The sequence below is a fragment of the Anoplopoma fimbria genome, chromosome 24 (assembly GCF_027596085.1).
Source record: "Anoplopoma fimbria isolate UVic2021 breed Golden Eagle Sablefish chromosome 24, Afim_UVic_2022, whole genome shotgun sequence".
In the NCBI taxonomy this organism is placed as follows: Eukaryota; Metazoa; Chordata; class Actinopteri; order Perciformes; family Anoplopomatidae; genus Anoplopoma; species Anoplopoma fimbria.
Genome location: NC_072472.1, coordinates 3431516 through 3455436, shown reverse-complemented (window position 1 = coordinate 3455436; position 23921 = coordinate 3431516). Strand labels below are relative to the sequence as shown.

At 42.2% G+C, this 23921-nt stretch overlaps 1 protein-coding gene across 1 annotated transcript in view; it reads right to left on the bottom strand.

The window, feature by feature from the left end:
• fnip1 (folliculin interacting protein 1) overlaps positions 1-23921 on the bottom strand; it is a 38102-nt gene that overhangs the window by 7193 nt on the left and 6988 nt on the right. Inside the window, 10 exon segments of the mRNA XM_054625764.1 lie at positions 5238-5323; positions 5755-5956; positions 6879-7014; positions 8501-8572; positions 10986-11069; positions 11981-12072; positions 12376-12450; positions 12735-12835; positions 13187-13324; positions 17469-17598. Of these exon segments, the coding sequence (XP_054481739.1) occupies positions 5238-5323; positions 5755-5956; positions 6879-7014; positions 8501-8572; positions 10986-11069; positions 11981-12072; positions 12376-12450; positions 12735-12835; positions 13187-13324; positions 17469-17598 (1116 nt within the window).

Below are 23921 nucleotides of genomic sequence, written 5' to 3'. Positions count from 1 at the left end.
TCGAGGCCGAAGCTCAGAGGACTCTGGAAAAAGCTGCTTTTGAACATCAGGCTGTCCTCTACACTGCCTGTTTTTTTAAATCCAGTCTTAAAAACACATTTTTATTCTTTAGCTTTTAACTTTCTATCAGAGTTTTATTGATTTGTTTTTAATGCTTCAATGTTTTTATTTGTTGTTTTATTTTTTGCTCTTATGGTGTACGTTATTATTATCCTCCTCCTCATTATAATAATTAATTATTATTATTTTGTTCTTATTATTGTTATTAATCATTATTATTGTTGGTATTAATTATTATTATTTATAGAATTGTTCGTAATCTTGTTATTAATCATTTCTATTGATGGTATTCATCATCATCATCATTATTATTATTATTATCATCTAAAAAACACGTTTATTTTTTGGCTTTTAACTTTCTATGAGAGTTCCCCTAGTTTCTTTTTTATTATTTTATTTGCAGTTTCATTTTTCGCTCTTTTTCTATTTTACTTTATGATGATCCTCCTGCTCCTCCTTGTGATTATAATTATTGTTATTATTATTATAATTTTTGTTATTATTATTAGGTTTTATTATTATCAGCTTTAATAGCATTATAATTATAATCATTATTATGTTGTTGTTTTACTGTGTTGGTTTCGCTATATTAATGGTACAGCACTTTGGTAAACTGTTTTTAAATGAGCTCTATAAATACATTTGGATTTTAAATGTTGTATCTGCTTACTTTTAATCCTTGCAAACACATCAAGTCAATCCATACCACATTCTTAATCATCAGCCAACACCAATAATACAACAACAACTACAAAGTACAATAACCTTCCAGCCGTCATCCAAGGTGATCTGGTCACAACACTCTGACTGATGGGGAATAAACAATTGTGTGCTGTTGTTCAAGCTCGATTTAGTCTTAATGGAAACTGCGTGAGATCAAAGACTGTAAACAAAGTTTATTCTGCCGTAGAATTCACAACCTCTAGAGCTATAAAGAACGCAGTGACGGAGGGGATGTGGACAGGCAGCGAGCTGAGAGAAAACACAGGTGTCACACAGTTAATGTGACCTTCACTGGTTCTCCAGCTATCGAGCTATTTTAGGTGTATTTGTCCAAAGAAAACAGGAACACCGTGTGAGCTCCGTTAGGCTGTTAGGCTGTGAAAAGAAGAACTAATGAACTGCTTTGCAATAAAGTTAATGTTGCAAGTATTTCTTTTTTGGCTTTACAGTTAAGTGTTGTAAACTGAGACCTGTTGATTAATATCAACACAATGACAGTTGCTGTGGAAGTGCACAAGGATGGAAAAACAACTCTGTTCGCTTTGAAAACAGCTTTGTGACGTACATATAAATCTTGAGTTTGATTAAATGTTTAATTTAAGTCTCGCAAAACTGGCTCCGTCTCGCTTTTTCTCTTCTCGATAAATAAATCGTTCATCCAGAGCATAAGAAACTTAGACTCCAATATGACATTTGCCTTGTGTGATTTCTGCATTCGTTAGGTAATCAAACAAGTTAATAAATCACTGATTATTAAAAATAAACACAGTACTTTGTTGCCATAGGAGTGTAAACCAGATGGACTCAATGTCACTCGTACGTCAGCACTTCTAGAACACGTCTCCGACTCTCTTTAGATCCCGTTGTCAGCAGGGTGGTGGACATGATCCCTCATTCGGGCCGCAGCATCCAATGACCCAATAATGCTTTATTCATTCCTGTGTTATAAACGGGTTTACTTATCCGTGACCTTTTTAAGCCTCTCTTGACCCCTGAAATCACCCCCCCAAGTGGCTGTAAGGTCTGAGCCAGTACTAAATGAGTGAGAGATCTGGACTCGGCTTCTCTGCAGCAGCTGTTCAGGTGAACTTTACAGAGTCAGACTGGAATTACTTCACTATGGAGGGAAGAAATTTAAACATGTCAGACCTCATCCAGGGCTTCTGACTGGTGCTGTGTTTCGAAAGACGAGCCTCGCACGTATTGCAAGTGATACAGCTGTACGGTTAGTCATCGAAATATTCTGGGGCGACAGAAATGTAACAATTAACTTTCATTCACTGAAAAACACACTGTAAAAATGGTTTAAGTTGTAAGACACACCGACAACGAAGAGGTAGCGACCTGTCAATCACTGTGTAGCCCCACCCCTAAAGCGTACCCTGCTTTATGGTCTGTTTGACTCTAAATGGAGCATCATTTACTAAATGAACATCATGCTGTATTGAAGAAGACTTGAAACTAGAGATTGAGACCATAAACTCATGTTTACAATGTTTACTGAGGGAATAAATCAAGAGAGAAGTAGAGTCATTTTCTCATAGACTTCTATACAACCAGAGGAGTCGCCCCCTGATGGACATTAGCCACGTAACTTTTCGTACTTCAGTAACGGCGCCTTTGTAGTTATTTTAACGCAAACGAGGATATTTTCATAAACCTAACCAAGTACTTTTGTCGCCTAAACCTAACGGAGTAGTTTCCTGTGAAGACGGAAGTTTATTTTGAAAAGACGGAATACATGTAACAAGCGTGACTTTACACGTGAGGAGTAACTTTTCAAACCGCTGTCTTAAATTGGAATTAGCCTCCGAACATTGCTGTATAAAGTGGTTTTGCTCTCAAACAGCAAACCCTGACACATCACCTCATATAGGCTGGTGTGACTTTTATGTACGCATGCCTCGGCTAAATGTGAAGCTTATCTCTGGCAGCATGCGTGGGTCTGCGTGCATGCCCACCCTCCAACTACGTCAAAGCAGAATCCGCCTCCAGAGAAGGCAATTCTTCCAGTTTCCTTCTGTCGTGTTCCATGAAGTCATAACCCCTTAATGGCAAAGGTGGCTCCTCTTATATTTAGCTGCTGTCTGAAGGTGAGATTTTACAGATATTTTGTTTGTCCCTTGGTGCAGTGACTTTCCTCCTGCTGGCACACTCGCATATTATTTACTATTCTGGTGCTCGTGGCCGGTGTCTGAAGCAGATAGGGTTGCCACTCCGGAGGCTTGGGTTGCCGTGGACGGTTGCCAAGAGGCATATGACTGCAGCGATGAGGGGATCTCTGCCTGCCAGCGTGTGTGTGTGCGCGCGTGAGTGCGTGTGTGCGTGTGTGTGTGCGCGTGAGTGCGTGTGTGTGTGTGGCAAGTGAAAGTAGTGGTGGAGACAGGCATGCGTACACACACACTTAAAATAAGTTTGTTTTATGAGCGACCATACTTGCATACAGTACAGGAAAGCCTGTTGTCACATGCACGCAACATTTAGAACCTAATCAGGAAGAATTTATGATTTCATACTTGATGTCATCACAAAGAAAATGATTAAATCCTTAATGGAACTGCTGTTTCTACTTAAGCTTAATAAAGTGTCGTCTTTATACGGGGTAGTTGTGGTGCAGAGTTGAGAAGGAGCCGGTAGCTTGTTAAATATCCGGCCAAATAAGCTTCCCTCAACACAGCCAAAGCAAGAACTCCCAGCATGCACCGCAGTGACAATGCAACATCTGCGGTTTGACTCACGACAGGTAGGAAACAGTGAGTTCCTCCTTTTTTTTAACCGACATATTTCAACATTCTTTAGAAAAACCGAGTAATATGAGAAACGGCAAGAGACGGTTAGCGTCACGCTATCCTCTCACAGAAACCACGCTGAGTATTCATGAATAAATTATTGATCACTGCGACACCTCAGCACACCGGCTTCAGTAACTGGAGCAGAATTACAGAATCCCTTCACCTCTGTTACCCTCCGATACCACACATATACCTCTTCATACAGAGACACCATCATGTAGCCTTTCATATAACATTATAGCAACTAAAAACAGCATTTTGATTCACTTGTTTGAACTGACAAAGATGCATTTAAGGTCTCAAAGTAATGTAATTTACATTAAAAAAAAAAAACTATTGTAAACCTGTTTAATAGAGGAGATGCTTCTGTTTTCTGCAGCTGGTGAACATCAGATGTTATCAGCACAAACATAGTGTACTGCCTGCTTGATAAACTTAAAATAAACTGTAAATGTACCCACTAGCTATACAAAGTATAACTGGAATGACAGGCATGTGAAAAATACTTCTCATGTCGTTAAAGGGGCCAGAAATGTTCGAGCCACCACATGAGTGACACATGATTAGTATGGGCACTTGGTGACCTACTTTGAGGAACATTAGAGGACTGGGCTTTGGATGAAATGCATGTTAAGCAGTTTATATATGGCTGAACTCTAGTTGACTTAAAAACAGGGAAATATGTGATGTTGCAATAATGACAAATCTTTCTTTGGAAGAATCTATTCGTGAAATACTGGAGAAGCTTAGTTTCATGCCTATTATGTTTTTTCCGTCCATTCTTCTCCAGTGCAGAAGCTACGTAACCTAGAATGCTTCACATTCTGCCGAAATTCCCGTCACAAGCAGGAAACTAAATATCTGTAAACCACACAGTTTGTAAGAGTCTCATGATGCCGTGAGGATTGATATCAACCATCCATTTAATGGAAAAAAACATTTTAAATGTCACATGTTTCCTGATTCTCCATAATGTGGAGACCTCTGTACGTACAAAGGGATAGAATGAGCCACAGTATATTAAATCTGAACAACAGCGTGATGTTGGTTTTGATGAATAAACATGTTGCATGAAAAGGCAAACGTTTGATAAGTTTTGATCTCAACGGTCTTCATATTGTGCCGACTAAGTTTAAATTCAATCTGAGCAAATCTTTAAGAGGAGTTTGTTAAAGTACGGCACCTGTAAAGGCTAATAAAATCACATTGAATTGAAAATGGCTGACTTCCTGTGACTTTTGGGGTAAACCTCGAGGAGGCTTTTTTGTGCAGCTTCACACGCCACAAACCCTTTTGACACCACCGAGCATGGGAACCATAAAATATACATTTTTTGGGGAGTCTTGACAAATGTGCCACAACTTTCCACGCACTTAAAGTCCCTCAAAAAGGAGATTGATTTGCATAAATAATCAGAATTTCAATACAGTCATTGCCAACAGCTGGTCAGTGCTGTTCAAGTATGTGAAGTGTTGCGATATTGTTCCCATCAACACTTCCTAAAAAGGTCAACTATGACGTCATGTGCATTCAACAGGAGCCCCAGTGTTTACGTCGTGTTTGCAAGTTTAGTCATCAGAGCGGTAAGCAAGAAAAAAAAAATGTAATCATGCAAGAACATCGTCTTCATCACAGTGAGAGAATATGAGTTGTTGTCCAAACCTGAACTCGTTTAGTCCGTCCACCATGCGGCTGTAGGCCAAGGCCCTCTGGCTGGCATCAGCTGACCGCCGACTCATCTTCATGGCCTTCAGAGTGACACAACACACACACACACACACACACACACACACAACACACACACACACACACACACACACACACAGTGCACTTTGAGATATTTGGCACCGGGGCTGACAAACAAAATATACAGGAAAGGTGGAGCCAGAAATTTGTGAGAGCGAAGGTGGAGGAGGAGGATGACGGGAGGGTAGAAGTAGAAGACATCCAGAGCTTTGACAGTGCCAACGGCAGACCGCAGTAAACAGAACCACAAGTATGACCTTTGACCTGTCCGTCTGACAACAAGTCTGCTCATTACAACAGCGGGGGGGATTATGGTTTGCCTTTGATGCTATTCATATCTCTCTGCTAAATGGATTTCACTGACAGACTTGTATTCAGAGACCCAAAAACAAAACTGTCTTCTCCCATTTAAAAATAAATACGTAAAAGTCACCTGTTCGATAGCGCTCTTCAGTTTGTTCATGTGGCTTTCAAAGAGCGGGAAGTGGGAGAAGAAGAAATCCTGGAAGCGGCTGTTCTCCTCGGCGTTGGGGGACAGCATGAAGATGACTCCGATGGCGATCTTCTTCTTCCGGGCCACGCCGAGGCTCGGTCCGGCGCTGTCGTCGGACATGTTGAAGCTCTCCTCCACCGACCTGAACAAGGAACACGGGGAGTCAACCTCAGAAGCAGATCTGATACAACTCTCAAAGCCTGATGTGTGTGTGTGTGTGTGCAGCTGCTCAAACTTTAAAATGTTTACTTGACATGTAAATCTTGTTCCTGGTACTTTTGCCCGTGAAGATCAATAAAGTTGTATCTTACCTTACCACAATAATACACTTTACAGAGGGAATTTATGATATCTCTTCCACTAGTCTGAAAGAAGAAGTGTTATAGAAGCAATATATCCCAAACTCTCTAAATTTACCAGTTCACAAAAAGCAATATATTGTCTCTTCTTAAGCAGAAAAAGATACTTGAGCACATCTGTTTACCAAATAAACACGTGAAAAGACTTGTAATCCAAGCCTCTTTTTACTGTTGCATCTGGTAAACAACACGCTTTGGAACGGCTGAGCTGGAGCGCCTGGAAGATTAGAGCACTCCAAGGCTGACAGCTGCATTTACAGTGACGGGCCAACATAGCATCCTGTCTAGTCACAGCACTCTATTTGTGTGCGTGTGTGTGTGTGTGTGTGTGTTTCGGAGCGCAGTTATCAGTGCGTTTGTGTGTGTGTGTGTGTTTGTGTGTCTACAGCTGCCTGCTGGATTCTGAGGAAGTCCTGGCAGGATAAACTTAACAAAAGCCTGTCAGAGGCCCTAAACGGGGAGGGAAAAAGGGAGGAGGGGGTTAGCGAATGGGAGGGACTCCTAAGTATGTGTTTGGGAAGCTGTGAAGAAAAGAGAGTTTAAACACGTGTCTCCCTCTCCGAGTGTTTGCACATTAGTGTCATCAGCCGCGTGTGTTCGAGCACGTACCTTGAACAGGCGTGCGTGCACTAGAGATGCCCCCTGCCCCCTAACATCCCAACGATACCGGCCCCTAGTGTGCGTGTTTGTGTCCCCGTGTCTCACCATCGGGGGAAGACGCCGTTCTCCAGACTGGTGGTTTGGCTGCGGAGCCATCGGCGCTGGTAGCTGGACGCACAGCTGCTGGTCAGCGAGGAGCCGGGAGACGGGAAGGGAGTGATCAACAGGCTGCTCAGGGACGCTGATGGGGGGGGGGGTCAGGTGGAGGATGATGGGGAGGAGAGGAAGGTTTGAGAAGAGGGAACAGATGGAGGGAATGGTGGGTGACAGAAGAGAAAAAAGGACAAGAGTGAGTCAGACTACCAGTGCGTGAGGTTAGTCATAGTGCACACACACACACACACACACACACACACACACACACCTACATAAATATGGAGGACAGTAACTGTTCTCACGAAGACAAAGTACTTGAAAAGGTCAAACATCTACAGCACACAAAGACACACTAAATAAAACACAGCTAATTATTGTTAATGACTTCATATGAGATCTAATATCTGTTAGCCTTCTAGCAGTCACATGCTGCAGTATGTTGGGACAACCTGGCTTTACACCCGGCCTGACATGGCAATGACAACCTACACACACACACACACACACACACACACACAAACACAGGACAAACACAGGACACAAGCCCTGATCACGGGGTTATTTAGAGCCCAGGCAGGTCACACCGACCAACAGTCACATGAACTGTTTTATATCTGAAGTGTGTGTGGAGAGATAAAGCGAGATAGAGTTTGTGTGTGACGTATGAAGAGGAAAAAAAACAAAAAAAACCACATAGCAGAAGAGCTATAGGACCAGAGGAGAGGAGAGGAATGTTTATGTATTTTGTGTGTGTCACCGTTAGCTACGGAGCTCTCCCCGGAGGACGAGTCTTGAATTAGAAGCTCATTTGCTAGTAGCGGGGTTCTGTGAGCTGCTATATTTAATCCTCTGCATGTGACCCGGGGGTTTGAGCAGAAAGAACAGTTTCCCTCATACCAGTCATGCCATTGGGGCATGATGGTGGTGTTTGTAGAGGGAGGAGGGGGGAGGGAAGGGGGGGCAGTTTCCATTGCACGAGGTTTTCCAGACCCTTAAGGTCCTGTAAACTCCTCCGGTGTCTTCCAGCTCTGCAGCATCTTTCTTTGTGGTTTAAGGTCAACAAAAACTTCTCAGTATCGGCAGCGAAGAGAAGAACTTGTGTCTCTGTTACTCTGCATCTCTCACTCTTTCTCACTCTTTCTTTAGAACTGTGCATGTGCGTCGCAGCTTTAGCACTACCGGTTCACCTAACCAGTGCTCATGTAACTGTTCACGCTGTTGACCTTGAACAGTGAAGTTAAAAAAGGTCAAGTTTTGACCCACAAAGTGCTTGAATGAAAAAAGATCTAACTTAATAACTCTTATCATTCATGTTTTAGGTAAATAATGAGAGATATTATTATATATATAATATATATTATTTGTGGGACTCTATGATGTGTTTAAAGTGAAAAGGAGGAGACAGAAAATAGCCCGATCACTTCCCCACTTCTCTGTTCCTCGACCTTGTCGGTCTCAACAGGAGTAGATGTAAACCTTATTCAAAGCTCGGATGTGTGGTTTTGAAAGAACACCTATCTGTGCCGATTGTAGGTCAATCCAGGCTTTGGCTCCTAGTCTCATTAACCTACCTGATCTGGCGATGCCGCTGTCCCTCTCGTCGTGGAGCCCTCGGCCAGGCATGTCCATGGGGTGACTGTGGCCTGGAGGAAAGAAGGAAAAAGAATCGAGAGAAAGAGGAAGTGAAAGGAGTTAAGAGAGAGGTCAGAGGGAGACAAAAGGTCAAGGGAACAGAAAGGAGAGATTCAAGGAAAAAAGTTTAGATGAAGAGAAAGAAGATAGGATAAAAAAGGGACACAAAAAACAACATGTGAGAAACACAAAATGTAGTCATGAACCAGGGATGCTGAGGCTGCTCTGCTACTCCAGAAACAAATACAGAAGCTAATGCTTTCACCTCCTCAGCATCCATGTGGGAGCTACTGCAAGAACACCTCAAATGTCTCCTTTAAAGAGCTGCAGCCAGTCTTTCTTACTACATACAACTGTCAGACCGGCATATAACATGACCAGTGACTGAACCACCATACGTACTGGTCCACAAAGTACATACAGCTAACATGAGCGTTAGGTGTTGGACTAATATCTACAGTGAAACGGCCGATGCTCATGCTGTTAGTGCAACAACCAAAACAAATAGAGCATAAAGCACTACTGTAGTAACAGGCTGTCATCTGCTGCAACGTTCTCCGACAGACACAGATGTCAGCGGGCCCGTTTGCTGACTCTTAAGCGTCCTTCTCGTCAACACTTCGGCGTAAAAAAAGGGGACAAAATGTCAACGCTTCTCAATGTGCCGTTGGAAGCGAATCGCTCTGGTCGAGATGATTAACGAGGAAGTCAACGTGAGCTTTTGTTGCAAATCATTTGGGTATTTGCGAGGTGTGCGCGTGCACTTCATGACCATACCAACGTTGCATAACTGCACGCCGTGCCAACCTAATGGTGCCTTGAACAGGATTGTGGGTAGTCTGAATGGCGCAGGGAGAGGGCTTCTTTTTTTTTTTTTAATAAAAACTCACCACTTCGCTACAGCAAGGGCTGAGATTTTGCCTCTAATGAGAGACAGGGAGGAAGGGAGAGCCACTGAATACTTGTGACAAAGGCTCTCTAATCAGCATGATGTAATGCATTATGGGAACTTGAGTTTATTAGAGTCCAGTTCATCAAACAGAGCACATTCTGCAGATGGACGCACTGCCTTTTGTTGACAGAGCGTAACCCTTACGAGCAAAAACCCTAACGACCTTTTTCCTGCTCAGAAACAGCAGGGAAAATGTTCACTCTCATTGAAAACATTTACAAAAAGCCGCCGAAAGGCTACTAAAACGCACTCTGTCTGACCAGCTGAAGACACTGAAAGGGAAGTCAGTGATATGCATTTGCTTTAAATACTTTGTGAAGCTATCTGGATTGTTCTGCATAGTAAACGCAGGCATAGGTACTCTTCTTGTTGGATCAAGAATCTCGTAAGGAGAAGAAATTCTGTTCATTTCTTTACAGTGCTGATACATGGGCAAGGTTTAAAGCAACACTAGGCTTCAAAAGAAACGTTTTCCAAGTGGGTGTCACTGGCGGTGAGAGGATTCCCCACTGTGAAAGTGGAACATTGAGTCACCATTTCCTTTCCTGCAACAGCTACCGCAAAGTGCCGTTGAACAAGGCATTTCCCCCACCAGCTGCTCAGGTGGGGCGGCTACGTGGCCCACAGCGGACTGTGTGACTGAGTGTGACTGAGAACGAGGATGATCGAGAATGTGTAAAAGAACGGCATGCAAAGGGAATTTTTACCGCATCATTGAAAAAGGTTTATGAGGAAGAAAATAAAAAGCTTACGACAGAAGAGCCCACGAAACACTAAAGATGGCGTCACAAGTGATGTTTTAAACGCACTTAAAGCATCACAGTTACTAGCAAAGACATGTTAGTGAAGAATGTGAGTGAAGAACACAGAGAGGAGGAGGAGGAGGAGGAGGAGCAACTGCAAAAACTTTAACTAGAACTTTTACAGCCACCAACACCAGTGAGAACCCATGCACACCATTCTGTGCGTCACACACCTGCAGCACCGGGTCAGATAGTTCTGGCAGATGTTTTGGTTGAGAAACTTTGTGTTGTTTTTTTGACAATTGGCAAGAAGATGGTGTTTGAAGCAGTAAATATAACCTCTGTGATGGGCAGGTTGTGTTGTTTAGAATCACTGCAAATTACAAGTGAACCAGCATTTTGTAGAGAACAGTGTTTTCACTTTGAATTGGTGCCATTTGGATTTAGATCAAAATGTTCTCCTCTGCCCAAGTGAACTCATTTAAAACAATAGTTTCTGCAGCTTCTATCTGACCCAAGTTATTCACAGATGTGCCGTGGTATTGCATGCTGTGACTACTGCTACCGCTTCTAGTGCAAGAATCACCACACAGGCATGCAGCCGCCCAGAGTCACGGCCTGTACTAACACTACAACTGCAGCTACAGTCTACACACACACACACATACACACAGGGGCATGCAACTGGCACACATCAGTCAGGGCCAGTTTTTTTTTTTAAGCGCCAACCTGAAAAGAAAGATGCGCTCTTGATGAGGCGCAGAGGGCCCTGTTCAGAGAAGGCCCGTCGCGGGCTGCAGAGCTGAGAAAATCCTGCGCAGCACAAACAAAAAGACACGGAAAAAAAGGAAGAAAGGGAGGAAGAGAGACAAATAAACAAAAAACATGAACTGTGGTTAGTGAATGAGTAAACGCAGAGGAAGGATGGCTGCCTCCTGCTGCAGGACCACCTCGTAGCAAACAACCAGGTTACAGGAGCTTTTTAGTCTGCAATGAAATAATGACCGTCATCTCTCACAGAAAAAACAGCTCATCAAACCAATATATTAGCATAGATTTTACATATGAGGTGTTCAAGTTGATTATCATTTGACTTTTCTGTGAGGATGACAGAGAAAATGCACAAAAGGATAGAATTTGCCATCAGTTCTTCATAATCTTATTAAATATTCTTCTTTCTATAAGGAGCCAGAGGTCAGTTTCAACACGAGTTACCACTAATTATCCGGCATGAGTCACTAAAGAGATAAACTGCTGGATAACAGTTGAATATGCAAATGTGTGCTTGCGAGGCCAGTTTGAACTTCCTCCAACTGCTCACGAGGTTTTGTGGAAGGGGAGCGGTGAGGGAGAGCTGCTGGCAGAGTCTATCCAGCCTGGTTTGTGTTCAACCAGGAATGTGAGAGAGTCAGAAAGCACAAAATCTGCTGATTCCTCACAGTTCTAGAAAAAGAAACTGTGGAAAATCAATAAAAGGTTCAATTTAAGTTGCACTTGAGCTCATAAATACTCGTTTCATAAGGTTAAATGTTTATCCATTAAGATGTTTGGAGGTTATTTCTCTCAGTTTAAAAAAGATTGCCTGAATATGTAGTCTTACACTAGTCGTTTCAAGAGAACATTTCACCCACTTTCTGCTTAAAATTCACAAGAGAAAAGATACGGGGAGGCCTGTCATTGGTGGCCAAAGAAGGATTGGTGTGGCACTGTGTTTCTATGGTTACCTATGTTCCCCAGGAGACTGTTGGGCCCCGTGTTTTGATCGGGCCTTAAGGTGTTGCCGTCCTGTCCGATGAACTCCAGACTGTCCTGTAACCTGCACAAGTAGGAATAAAACTTATGTGGATGATTCTATAACATGTACAGAAACACAATTAAACTGTATATTTACACTTTATGCATGTTTTTTTAATATATATTCAAAGTTGGCACGGTTTTTATGAGACTATAATGTGTTCAACTAGATGAAGACAGACAAATAGAGAGACAGATGGAGAGGTGGGAGAGAGAAAGATGAGAAGCTGTCATAGCAATCAGAGCGAGAAGTGCCTGCTGATTAGCGCGTGTTTGTGTTTGTATGTGTGTATGTGTGTGTGTGTGTGTGTGTGTGTGTGCTTACGTGTTGAGGCTGCCGTACACGCTGCCTCCCGTCCTGGCGGTGAAGACCTTACTCAGCATCAGCTGAGGTGGCGATCTGATATAACGACAGTGGGGGGGGGGACAAAGATCATCAGCATGTTGGTTTCAGTTCATGTTGTTCACACCCGACCTCGTTTCTCTCTTCTTCTATCACTCACATTTGAACAACAAAAGAAAGTTGAATCGAGTACTAAAAGCCAATTAAATGTTAAAGCAGATCACATTGTTTCTGGCTTTTTCTCTGCAGAAGTTTCATCCCAAAGTCTGTCAAATAATGTCTTTATAGAACACCTACAGCTGTGAGGAAAAAAAACACTGATGAGTCCTTTTTCTTGTTACCTGATCTGGTGGATTTTTAGCGTTGATCCTTTGTAGCTCATAGCCACGGAGCCAAACATCATTTCCCCCAACATCACCACATCGGACGAACACCTGGAACCCTGGTGAGGAGAGGATGTTGATATCCATTAAATATCAATGAATACAGTGAACTGGAGATGTTCTTCTTTAACAAAGTCACTCCTACTGGAGCTGGAAGTATATACATGAAATCTACAATGTACCAGAATCTGAGTTTTTAAAAAAAAATGGGTAGACTTGAAGAACTTAAAGTCGAAAGAGGGCTCAGGGATGATTTATTCAAGTCATCAACTTATGTAAAAGTGAGCGTTTTGTCTGTTTGTGAACATGCATATGCAGCAGTGAATGTATGAGTACACATGTAAAAAAGTGCAAGGGATTAAATGATGAAATTGTGCATGCAAGTAAATGATAAGTGTGATAAGTGTTACCTGGAAGCGGATGCCCTGCTCCTTAGTTTCCTTTGTTTCCGAGGTGCAGGAGGAGGAGCTGTCCAGGGAGCTGCTGCTGCCTCCGGTAGGACGGAGCTGGCAGCATTTCCCGAACATCTTCGCCTGGCCCTCAGTGCTCTGTGGGGTAATAAATGAAATATCGGATTATTACAGGACTAATACCATTAAAAAACAAGCTCATTTAAGTCTGCAGAAGGTTCAATTTACAGAAAATCCCAATTTATGTGAAAGGCACAGAAAAAGCATCAGCTTAGTTGAGTTTCTCCTTTTCTTTTCAAATATAGAGACAGTTAATGCAAAAGAATATATATTGAATGATGAAATTGTGCACATGAAGTCACCAAGAGAGCAGCAGACTTTTATGGGTTTTGTTTTGAAAAGGTTTTTATTGTGGGAAAAGCCCGAACACGTGGAAATCGATAACAAAGTCCAGAGAATTTTATTGCCTCTGCTGACATAAACATATTCAGAGAAACCAGACTTAGACCCCACTTCAACTAAAAAATTAATTTCACATTTTAACAAGTCCCAAATATACAAAGTCACTGGCTCATATCGAGTAAACCTCCTATTGGGAAACAAACAAAGTTGAATTGTTCAGGTCACAAAACAAACGCATAGAAACCTGATCCAGAGTCACTTATGTAAACAGCAAACCAAAAGCAATGTGAGCTCAATCAGCCTGTGTGTCATGTGCCTTCTTAACTTGGCAGCCTAGTGAAGAGGAATGCATTTGGGCGGGTGAGGAGCGGAGGGGGAGGATGTGTGTGTGTGTGTGTGTGTGTGTGTGTGTGTGTGTGTGTGTGTGTGTGTGTGTGTGTGTGTGTGTGTGTGTGTGTGTTTTTAGGCTGTGGTAATGGCTCACTTGAAACCACTGTCGCTGCCAACGTAGGGGAGGAAGAGAAAGGAAGGGAAAACGAGAAACAGAACGCGACGAGGAGAGAAAAGATGTTTTTGCTGCATTCTGCTCTTTGACAGTACGTCAGTAAACAACGCACACACGAATGCAACTTGTTGTGCGTGTATTTTATCATTAATGCATGTTTTTGTTTTGCAAAACAAACGTCCTCATGCTTATGAATGCATGCTGACTCTGAGCGAGAATGTGTCTGAGTGTGTACGTGGGTGTGGGTGTGTGGGTGTGTGTGTGTGTGTGTGTCCGCTGCAGTGCAGTGCGAGGTGTGTACACACAGGCCAGCAGCATGTGACTGCCAGTCATATGACTCTTTCGGGAACTCGTGAGCGAGCAGCACTGCAATCATTCCCTCCCCCCTCTCTGTCTCCCTCCCTCCGCTGCTCTAACCTCATCCTTCTCTAATTCCTGCAGCTCTTTCTCCCTCCTTTAACACATTTATGTCTTTTCAGAACCGGATTTGTCCTCTTCAACAAGCTCCCTCTGTCCTTACATTTTATTCTGTCTCCCATCTTTAACTCGTCCTCACCCATCCCACCCATGCATCCTTTGTTTGTCTATCTCCCTCTCTCTTTCTCTGACCCTGTGTGCTTTGCTTCTTCCTGCTGTTGATCTTTCAAAATTAAATTCCTCTTAGTTGACAAAAAAACAACAACAATCATGTGATGGAAGTCACACAGAAGCTTGCAAAGCCCTACCGATGCAGAATGCACCAAAAATATTGACATCTAGCCCGGCAAAACACACACACAACACACACACACACACACACACACACACACACACACACACACACACACACACACACACACACACACACACACACACACACACACACACACACACACACACACACACACACACACACACACACACACACACACACACACACACCATTTCTCAATGCTTGTGGGTTTTCACTCAAAAACAAATGCCACAGTGTGAGACGCACACACTCTCTGCATAACTCTTCTTATTGCAGGTCTCTATCTGGCACCAGTCCAATCCAGATGTAAAGCTGTGGTAAATCCACGTGCATGAGTTGAGAAAGTTGAGCAATATGTTTGTTTTCAAGTGACCGGGCGTTGTGAGACTACAGGAGTGTGCGTCTGTGTGCTTCTGTGTGATGGCAAGGTTATAGATGTGATGGACAGACAGATAAGAGAAGGTGACGCAATGCAAAGGACAGAGAGAAAACCTGGTAAAAAAAAGAAAAGAAAAAAGAGGCAGGCCATAAAAGAGAAGCTCAAAGAGAGGAACCATGCAGATGAGAGGGAGGTGGAGAAGTCATGATGAGAGAAAAAAGACTGACAGGAAGACAGGGAGGTGTAGAGTGATGAGGTTAAGAAATGGCAATACACAACGAAGACATGTCGAGTATGTGAGGGAGAAAAAAGGAACAAAAACTGAAAAAAAGAGGCGGCGGTAGTCAGAAATGTAATGTAGGTGCATTGAGAGAACTGTTCCAACAACGAAGCTTGAACCTAAAGGTGACCGAGCTTTTGCCATCAGTACCCCTCGGCTTTGGAACGACTTGCCTGAGAAGATAAGGCTCGCAGAATCATTAATGTCTTTAAAATCCGTTCTTAAAACCCCTTTCTACAGACTTTCATGTGATGTCGTCCCTTTAATACCTTATCTGTATTTATTTTATTTATTCTTTTAATTATTTTATTTAATTAATGAATTAATTAATTCTTTTAATTCTTTTATTTATTCTATTTATCTTGTTTATCTTATTTATTTATTTTATTATTTTAATTCATTTAATTTATTATTTATCCTATTTATTCTATTTATCTTATTTTATTTACTTTTTCCGTTTTTGCTTTATTCGGCCTCACCGTTCAGTTTTCGCTTGTTTTATTGCCTTGCTTTTGCTGCTGTGTCCGTCAAAGCACTTTGTAAACTCTGTTTATAAAAGTGCTATAATCAATAAAGTTATCATCATTATTAATAGTATATAGAGCGATGTTAAAGAAATGGGTAGATGGAGACAGAGTAGACGTAAAGGCAGACAGGTAGAGGTAAATAAAAAGGTAGAGAGTAATTAACAGAAGGTGACAGAGATAATGTAAGAAATGATCAAGATTACAAAGCGGGAGCAAAAAATCTTGATCAAGAGATGAGACGAAGATGAAGACGGACAGAAAAAAAAAAAAAAAGACTGACAGTGAGTGACAAGGGCTGTCATGTGAGGATGAAAGAATGCTGTCAGCTGAGCTATTTATTATTGGAGATAAGAGAACCAGAACAAACCGGTCAGGGTTGGTCACAAACACACAGCAGCTTTATGAAAATGTGTGTGTGTGACAATTAAACAAGCATTCATTCAGGTGTGGTTTTTTTTTTTTTTTTTTTACTAACCCAGTTTTAAATCCTACAAACCTATAGAAAAACACCAAAAAATACTAACAGCAAAAGGAACTCTGTTTTGAACTACTGCCCTTTAAAATAAAATAAATAAATAAGCGACTAAACATGTGATTCATAAACAAAAAACACACACCCACAAACAGGACGTGCACACTGTCCAACAGGACACATTCCCTGCCTTCCACGTTGGTTGACGGTGGGGCAGTGAGCGCGAGGCGTCCTGCAGGATAAGCAGGATAAGGTGCAGCCTGTGGCTTCTGAGCATCATGTGACAGTCACGTGACTCCTGCTGCGTATCACACCTCTGTTCTCTGTGTCCGTCTCTCTGCGTTTATCTTTCATCATCTACTCTGGCTGTCTGCGAGCCTCAAAAGGGTCAATAGTTTCTGCAGATTAAAGAATGCCAAATATAAAAGATTATTAAACCTTTTATATTTTTTTTGTGTACGGCTCTGGTAGAGACCTGTCAATCACAGTAATCCCGCCCTAAAGCATACCCTGCTTTATGGTCTGTTTGACTCTAAATGGAGCATCATTTACTAAATGAACATCATGCTGTATTGAAGAAGACTTGAAACTAGAGATTGAGACCATAAACTCATGTTTACAATGTTTACTGAGGGAATAAATCAAGAGAGAAGTAGAGTCATTTTCTCATAGACTTCTATACAACCAGAGGAGTCGCCCCCTGGTGGACAGTAGAGAGAATGCAGGTTTAATTGGCATTGGCTTCACCGAAAAGTTGCCGCCTGGAATAATACATAGGTAGGATAAAAAAAATGCTGTTCATGAATATGAAATTTCTACGATATATTTTCATATCTCATTTCACAGAAATTGGACCTGCAGCTACTCCACTGCATCCGTTGACCCCTGAAGGACCATCTATGTCTGTTCATCACCATCTACAAACACCAAGCATGGATCTCCTAATGACAACAACATACAAATGATACAAAACATGTGACTCACGGTGATGGGGGTTTCCTCCGTGCCCCTCTTTTTGGCATTGGAGTCGAAGAGGACATTTCTCCCGCGCCTCTCACAGTCCTGGTAGACGATCAGCCGGATCTGACTGGGCTCCAGCTGGGGGATCGGCCAGCTAGATGGAGGGAAGGATGGATGTAGAGGAAGGATGGAGGAAGAGAGGGATCGAAATAGGGAGACGGGGAAGTGAGGTAGAGATAGAAGGATGGGGGTGGGGGGTGGAGTGAGAAAAAATAATGCAATTAGCACAAATGAATTAAAGCAGCAGACGTCCGTGAGATGAAACAGTGCGAATATGGAAAAGTGAGGAAACATCTCACACATTCTTTAAAACATCTTTCACACATTTCTCGGAGCGTTTCTTCCTGGAAATTTGCACATTAGAGACAATGAGGTCCTGTAACAAAACACCTCCAAAACAACGTGGTGCAGCACAGCACTGGAAGAAGCGACGGAGTAACCCAACTTGTTCCACTGTAAATAGCACAAACCTTTTAGATTATGAAAGGGATAACTGGGTACTTTTACAATTCTTTGTTGTAACAACAGAAACCCTTTGACTAAACACTTTGAACATCCCCCTACCGCCGACAAAAGGAAAATATTTGAGTCACTTTCCTACCATTTAACATTATTTTTCCGACATTCACAGACATGTCAAAAAGTTCTACAATGGTTCTTATTATCCAAATGCAGTTATTCAATGAATCATACAATTTGTTCAAGTCAAAATACTTCAGAATAGAGAAATGTGTAAAAACCAGATTGCACATCCATGTCTGTCCAAAATGTACTCACTTCATCATTTTATCCTACTATATATTTGTGTCAAATTGTCATAATTAGCATATGAAATCTTTAGTTATTCCCAAGAATGCATTTTGTGAGGTCGCAGTGACCTTTGACCAACCACATAATCTGTTCATCCGTTATTCCAAGTGGACATTTGTGCCGAATTTGAAGAAATTTGCTGAAGAGATATCACGAGAACTGGACGGATGTGAGGTCACAGTGACCTTTGACCTCCAAAATAAATTCATCCTAGAATCCAAGGTGGACGTTTGTACCAAAGTCAACGAAATTCCCTCCAAGCGTTCCTGAGATATCGTCTTCACCAGAACGGAGACTTTGATGTCAAAAAATGATGGTTCTCCTTTGAAGCTGATCATATTTGTTAAAAACTGATTTTATTGTGTAGCATTTTCAACCCATAGTTGTCGGAGTATCCTATTTTTGAAAAGGTATCTGCCAGATATCCATATTAGCAGAAGACTGGCTACGCTCTAAGCTTGAGGGGAAAAGATAGACACGCTGTACAGGCTTTACATAAATCAGTTTAAGCCCTCCTCCGTCCCAGTGGACAGCAGACTCCATGCCATAGCTACCATTCATCCATCGCATACCTAAACCAGTCGGGAGGAACAAAGATCAATCCAGCTTCCCACATGCTAACAGGTTTATGGGGTACCAGGATAACAAACAGACACTCACTCTCGCTTATTTCATCCAAGATAACCAAGAAAATAAAACGATTACTTTTTGCTTAATAATCAGCAGCTCTTCCTGCTCTACATTCACAGTTACACATGTGACAGTCACCCAGTATAACCAGTCTGCAATGAGCTTTAATCTGCATGTTTGTGAAGTTAGGAGAAAAAGTATTTCCCCATTATCCTTCCTGACTTAACCACAACTGATAAATCAATTTAATATTCAAATATCTGCCAAATTGTATCATTGTGACAGATCTGAAAACACATTTGATCAATCAATATTTAAAGCCATATTGGAGATTTGGGATATTAGATTTTAAACGGATACAGACTTTAGTAGTGGAACATTTCTTCTGGCTGGAAACTGCCCAACATTGACCGTTTTCACCGGCTCAATGGCTGTTGCTAGGAAACCTGCAGTTTCATTCAGCTCGTCCCATTAACGCCAGTCATCTCAGGTGAAGTTGCAAAAGGATGTTGTTGCACATTTGAATCTCGCCGTGGGCACCGGCAGGCCATCCCAGGACTTTGGCCATCCCAGGACTTTGGCCATCCCAGGACTTTGGCCATCCCAGGACTTTGGCCATCCCAGGACTTTGGCCATCCCAGGACTTTGGCACTGCGCTCGGCCGTTAGGGGGGAAACACGGTCACGGTTTGATTTATTAGGGGGCTTTAAATATGGCAGGGGATTGGACCGAAGGAGAGACGGTGCAGGATTAATGCGAGACCTGATGTTGGGATCGGTCGGGCAGATGGACCTAAATATAGACCTTATATTTGGGAGCAGTTTTTAGTAAATGGGTGGGTGTGGACGGGGTGGAAAAGGAACAGTTAAGTCCATTTTCGCTTGCCAAAAACACAATACAACACATGACGGCAACGTTTAAAAACAGCATTTCAATTGTTGGTCAGTGAGCCTTGACCGGGCTGGGAATACCTTTGTGTTGTGTGTGGTTGTGTGTGGTTGTGTGTGTGTATATCCCAATGCCTGTGAGCTACTATTTACCAAACACTGGTGTCAAAGTTTGGCCACAGCATTCTTCAGGGCAAAATGATTCAGACTTGCAGGGGAGTAAGGAGCGAGGGAGTCATGTGATGCAGCCTGCTGCCGTGTTTAAGTTGTCAGACGACGACGGGGGGCAATCAAACAAGAGGAACGTTTTGTGGAGACTCATAAGGGCAACCTTGTTCAATGAGCTATTTGAGCCATTTCTGCACGGAAACGTCTCCAGCATTCAATTCTGTAGCTCAAGGACTGAGCTCGCTGCCAAACAATATGGATCCAAAACCACCAATCTGAATTCAAAATGAGACTGAAGTTAGGCGACTTTCAGACAAAGAGTTAAATGTCAATATGAATTTCTAGATAAAAATGTATTGATAACGTTAGCTAACCTCGTCGGTAGGGGTGAACTGATATATCGGACCCATACGGACTCAGATAGCTTTCTTGGGGTATTGGTGAGAAAAGGGCCGATATATTCACCTCAATTCTATGTTTATGTAGTATATATATTGTATGCTGGAATATGAATTCCTGTTTAAGTTTTGACTCATTTGTTGCTGCTTTCAAAAAGGTTTACACTTGAATTGTATTTCCTGTTAATTTAGAAGAGTTCTTCACCAAATGCAGAACTCTGGAGTCCTGTCATGCAGGTTCTTTCAGCGTAGTTCGAAAGGTTATTGGTACTTTAGCCACAGGTTGTTCTCTTCTCAAGGAAAAACATGAGGCTTCAGATTGTGAGAAACCTGCTGACTTGTCTTTTGAACTTTTGTTTTTACCCCAACTCAAAGATATTTCATTTACTGTGAAGATATCCACATTTAACAAGCTGGAATTGAGAGAATTTTGTTTAATTGATTATCAAAATAGCTGGCAATTAAGTAGTAGACAACTTGTCGATTAAACGTTTCAGCTCTAGCTTCATTGTGGTTCGTCTGGCCTTTCCTTTAGACCACATGTTAATCCAAGTGAATGTTCGATCCCTTTACAAAGAAATCTTCGTTTTTTTCTCCTCCTGGTTTCTAGACCCGACTCATTTAACTGAGAGTTTAATATGGCGGCTTAATGCCTGCCTGGCCTACGTAATTAGCTTAAATTGCATTGTTTGAGGCTGAGTCGACATTCAGCTCATAGATTTGTGTGATTACACATCAGGCGGTCGTTTCAGTCACATGCCTCCTTACACCTGGACTTCTGCCTTTCTAGAGTGGCTTAAAATACGTTGGACTTTTGCTAACTTTGCTGTGTCTTGTGCTTCTTCAATTGAGTGCAACAATTACAAAAAATAAGATGTGTTGTTTTCACATCAGCGCAGAGGAGATCTGCATAATTTGACACCAACTTCACTGCTCCCTTTGTTTTAAACATAACAGAGGGAAGACACAGAGGGAGAGATGCGGGGAAGAAGGAATAAACACAGGACAGAAAGCTAGAAAGACGGCGATAAAAGAAAGACAAGAGCCCTTTTATACGCAGCAGCAAACACAAGAGGGGAAAAAGGAAAAGTCCTGAAGTAATAAAAACACAAAGAACATATAATGAAAGCAAAAGAAAAGAAGAATGTTGAATAAGTAAATGCAGCTAACATTGAAAGTTGCTGAAGAGAGAATTGAGCTTAGATAGAAAGAGAAAAAGCTCCCACGAAACAGAAAAACATCTGAGACGGACAGAAAGGCGTTCTGAAAGAAAGACGAGGCAGAACGAGAGCAGAGGAGGAAGTATCCCATCAGTGAGCTTGTGACAGTCACAGCGCTGACTGAGGAGAGAGGGGAGTCATTCATAAAAGCAGCACATGACTTCATGACTGTTACATGCTCGCACCGCTCTGACCGAGATTGTCAGAACCGCAAATAACTCAAAAAAGTCTCCAACAGACACACGTTTGTTTCCTCGAACAACCTGTTAATCTTAGAATAAAAAAGCCGGGCGTCTGAAATGATTCACCTTCGTCCTGAACACAAATAAAGTTATCCAATCTGAGATCAAAGATATGCAAAAGAGAAACTCTCTGAACCACAGCTCCGCCCAAGCACATAAAAGTCACACCGTTTTCTTTTTCATATCCAAATTTAGGTGTGCTTCACGACAAAGCCCTTTAACCCTTCTTACACAACACTGACCTTAAAATGTTAAACTCAAACTGCAAGCGTTCTCCAGCTGGAAACAGCCACAGGTTGCCAACGACAACACTTTGAAAAAGAAACAACAACACAGACAGCCCTCCTTTGACCAACACTACCATGCCCACTCGGATGCACGTACGCCCGGTTAAATATTACCGACTCCTACCTGGGCATCATCGCGAGTCTGCCAGTCTTTCCCCCAGCCTCTCTCCTCTCTCTCTCTCTCTCTCTCTCTTTTCTCTCCTCTCCCCTCTCTCAGCCGAAGCTGAGGGTCTAAGAATAGCGGTGAACTAAATTCACACAACAACATGAGACTGTCAGGTGATCGCAGGAGCGCTGAGTGTGTGTGTGTTTCTGTGTGTTTGTGTGTGTGTTTGTGTGTGTGTGTGTGTGTGTGTGTGTGTGTGTGTGTGCTGGACCGGACAGCGACAGAAGCAGCGAGGCCGCGGACTGCCGGCTGCCACAAAGCGCCGCGATAAGAGGAGGACAGTGGGGATTTTGTTTTGCGTGTCGTTTTCTTAATCCCACCCTTTTTTGTTCCGCTCTCTCTCTCTCTCGTGTTCCCTTCTCTGATTATTTCTATCGATTTTAAAAAAAACGACACATTACGTACAATTCATCCTCTTTACAAATAAGGAAGGATGAAGAGAAAGGAAGCAGACTGTTTGAAGTGAAAGCTTCTTTTACAAAAAAAAAAAAAACCACATGGATGGTGGTTAGTTTTCATGACAAGTGGCAGATAATTGAAGTAGGAGAGTGAGCAGTATCTGTCACAAAATCTCAATTATTTATAGTTATCATTTATAGGTGATCTTGGATAAAATTGCAAAAAGAAATAAAGAGTAGACCTCAGAAATAAAGCATCCACTGTGATGAACTTACTGGATATTTCAATTGCATACTATTGAGAGTCACATTTACTGGAGGAATTACAAAACAAAAGTATAGATTTGACATTGACTACCTTTGCAAGCACCCTCATTTTTCATTGTTATTCCCAATAACACGGGTTGTATAAACGTCATATTAGTAGCATTAGTTACATGATTTTAATTATCTGAATGGAGCATTTTCTTCTGTTTACGGTCAGCTCTGTGTAGTTATACACAAACAAACTAGCAACCATTTGCGGATATGCAAGAGAAAAGCCTTCTTTTCTGTGCAGACAGAAATGCACCTACTTTTAAACATGAAAGATTTGGATATCAACAGATTTACACATAAATACACAGACCATTACAAGAAGGCGGGTCAAGGAATGAAAGAGGGAGGCTTTGTTTGCAAGGTCGATCAGTCCCCCGCCGGTTACGTTAATCGGAGCATGCACGGCTGCATGTAAACAGGAATACTAATTTTCATTATCCATGTAAACAGCTCAGTAAGAATACTGCAAAAAAAACAAAAACACAATATTTTGTGCATGTTGTCAGGTAGTTAGTGACAGCATCCTTAGCTGCCGCTGGGCGAGGTGTAATACGATTTAAGGTCACGGCAAAGCTATCGAGTTTCCTTGACTACAGCGAGTCTGACGTCAGCCTACTTACTGACCTCAAAGAGCCCTCGCTCCCTCTCTCTCTCCACTGGAACATCTGTGTGTGTGTGTGTGTGTGTGTGTGTGTGTGTGTGTGTGTGTGTGTGTGTGTGTGTGTGTGAGGAGATTGTTACATAAAAATCCCCTCGGTCCAAGCTTTGTGACGTTCTTCCGGCTGTGTGAGACCGGCGGACATTTTTGTGCCCGTTCTGCTGCAGAGTAACAAAAGAATCCTGACTTCACACCAAAAATGCAAATAACTGCATTTACAACAGAAACTAATCCA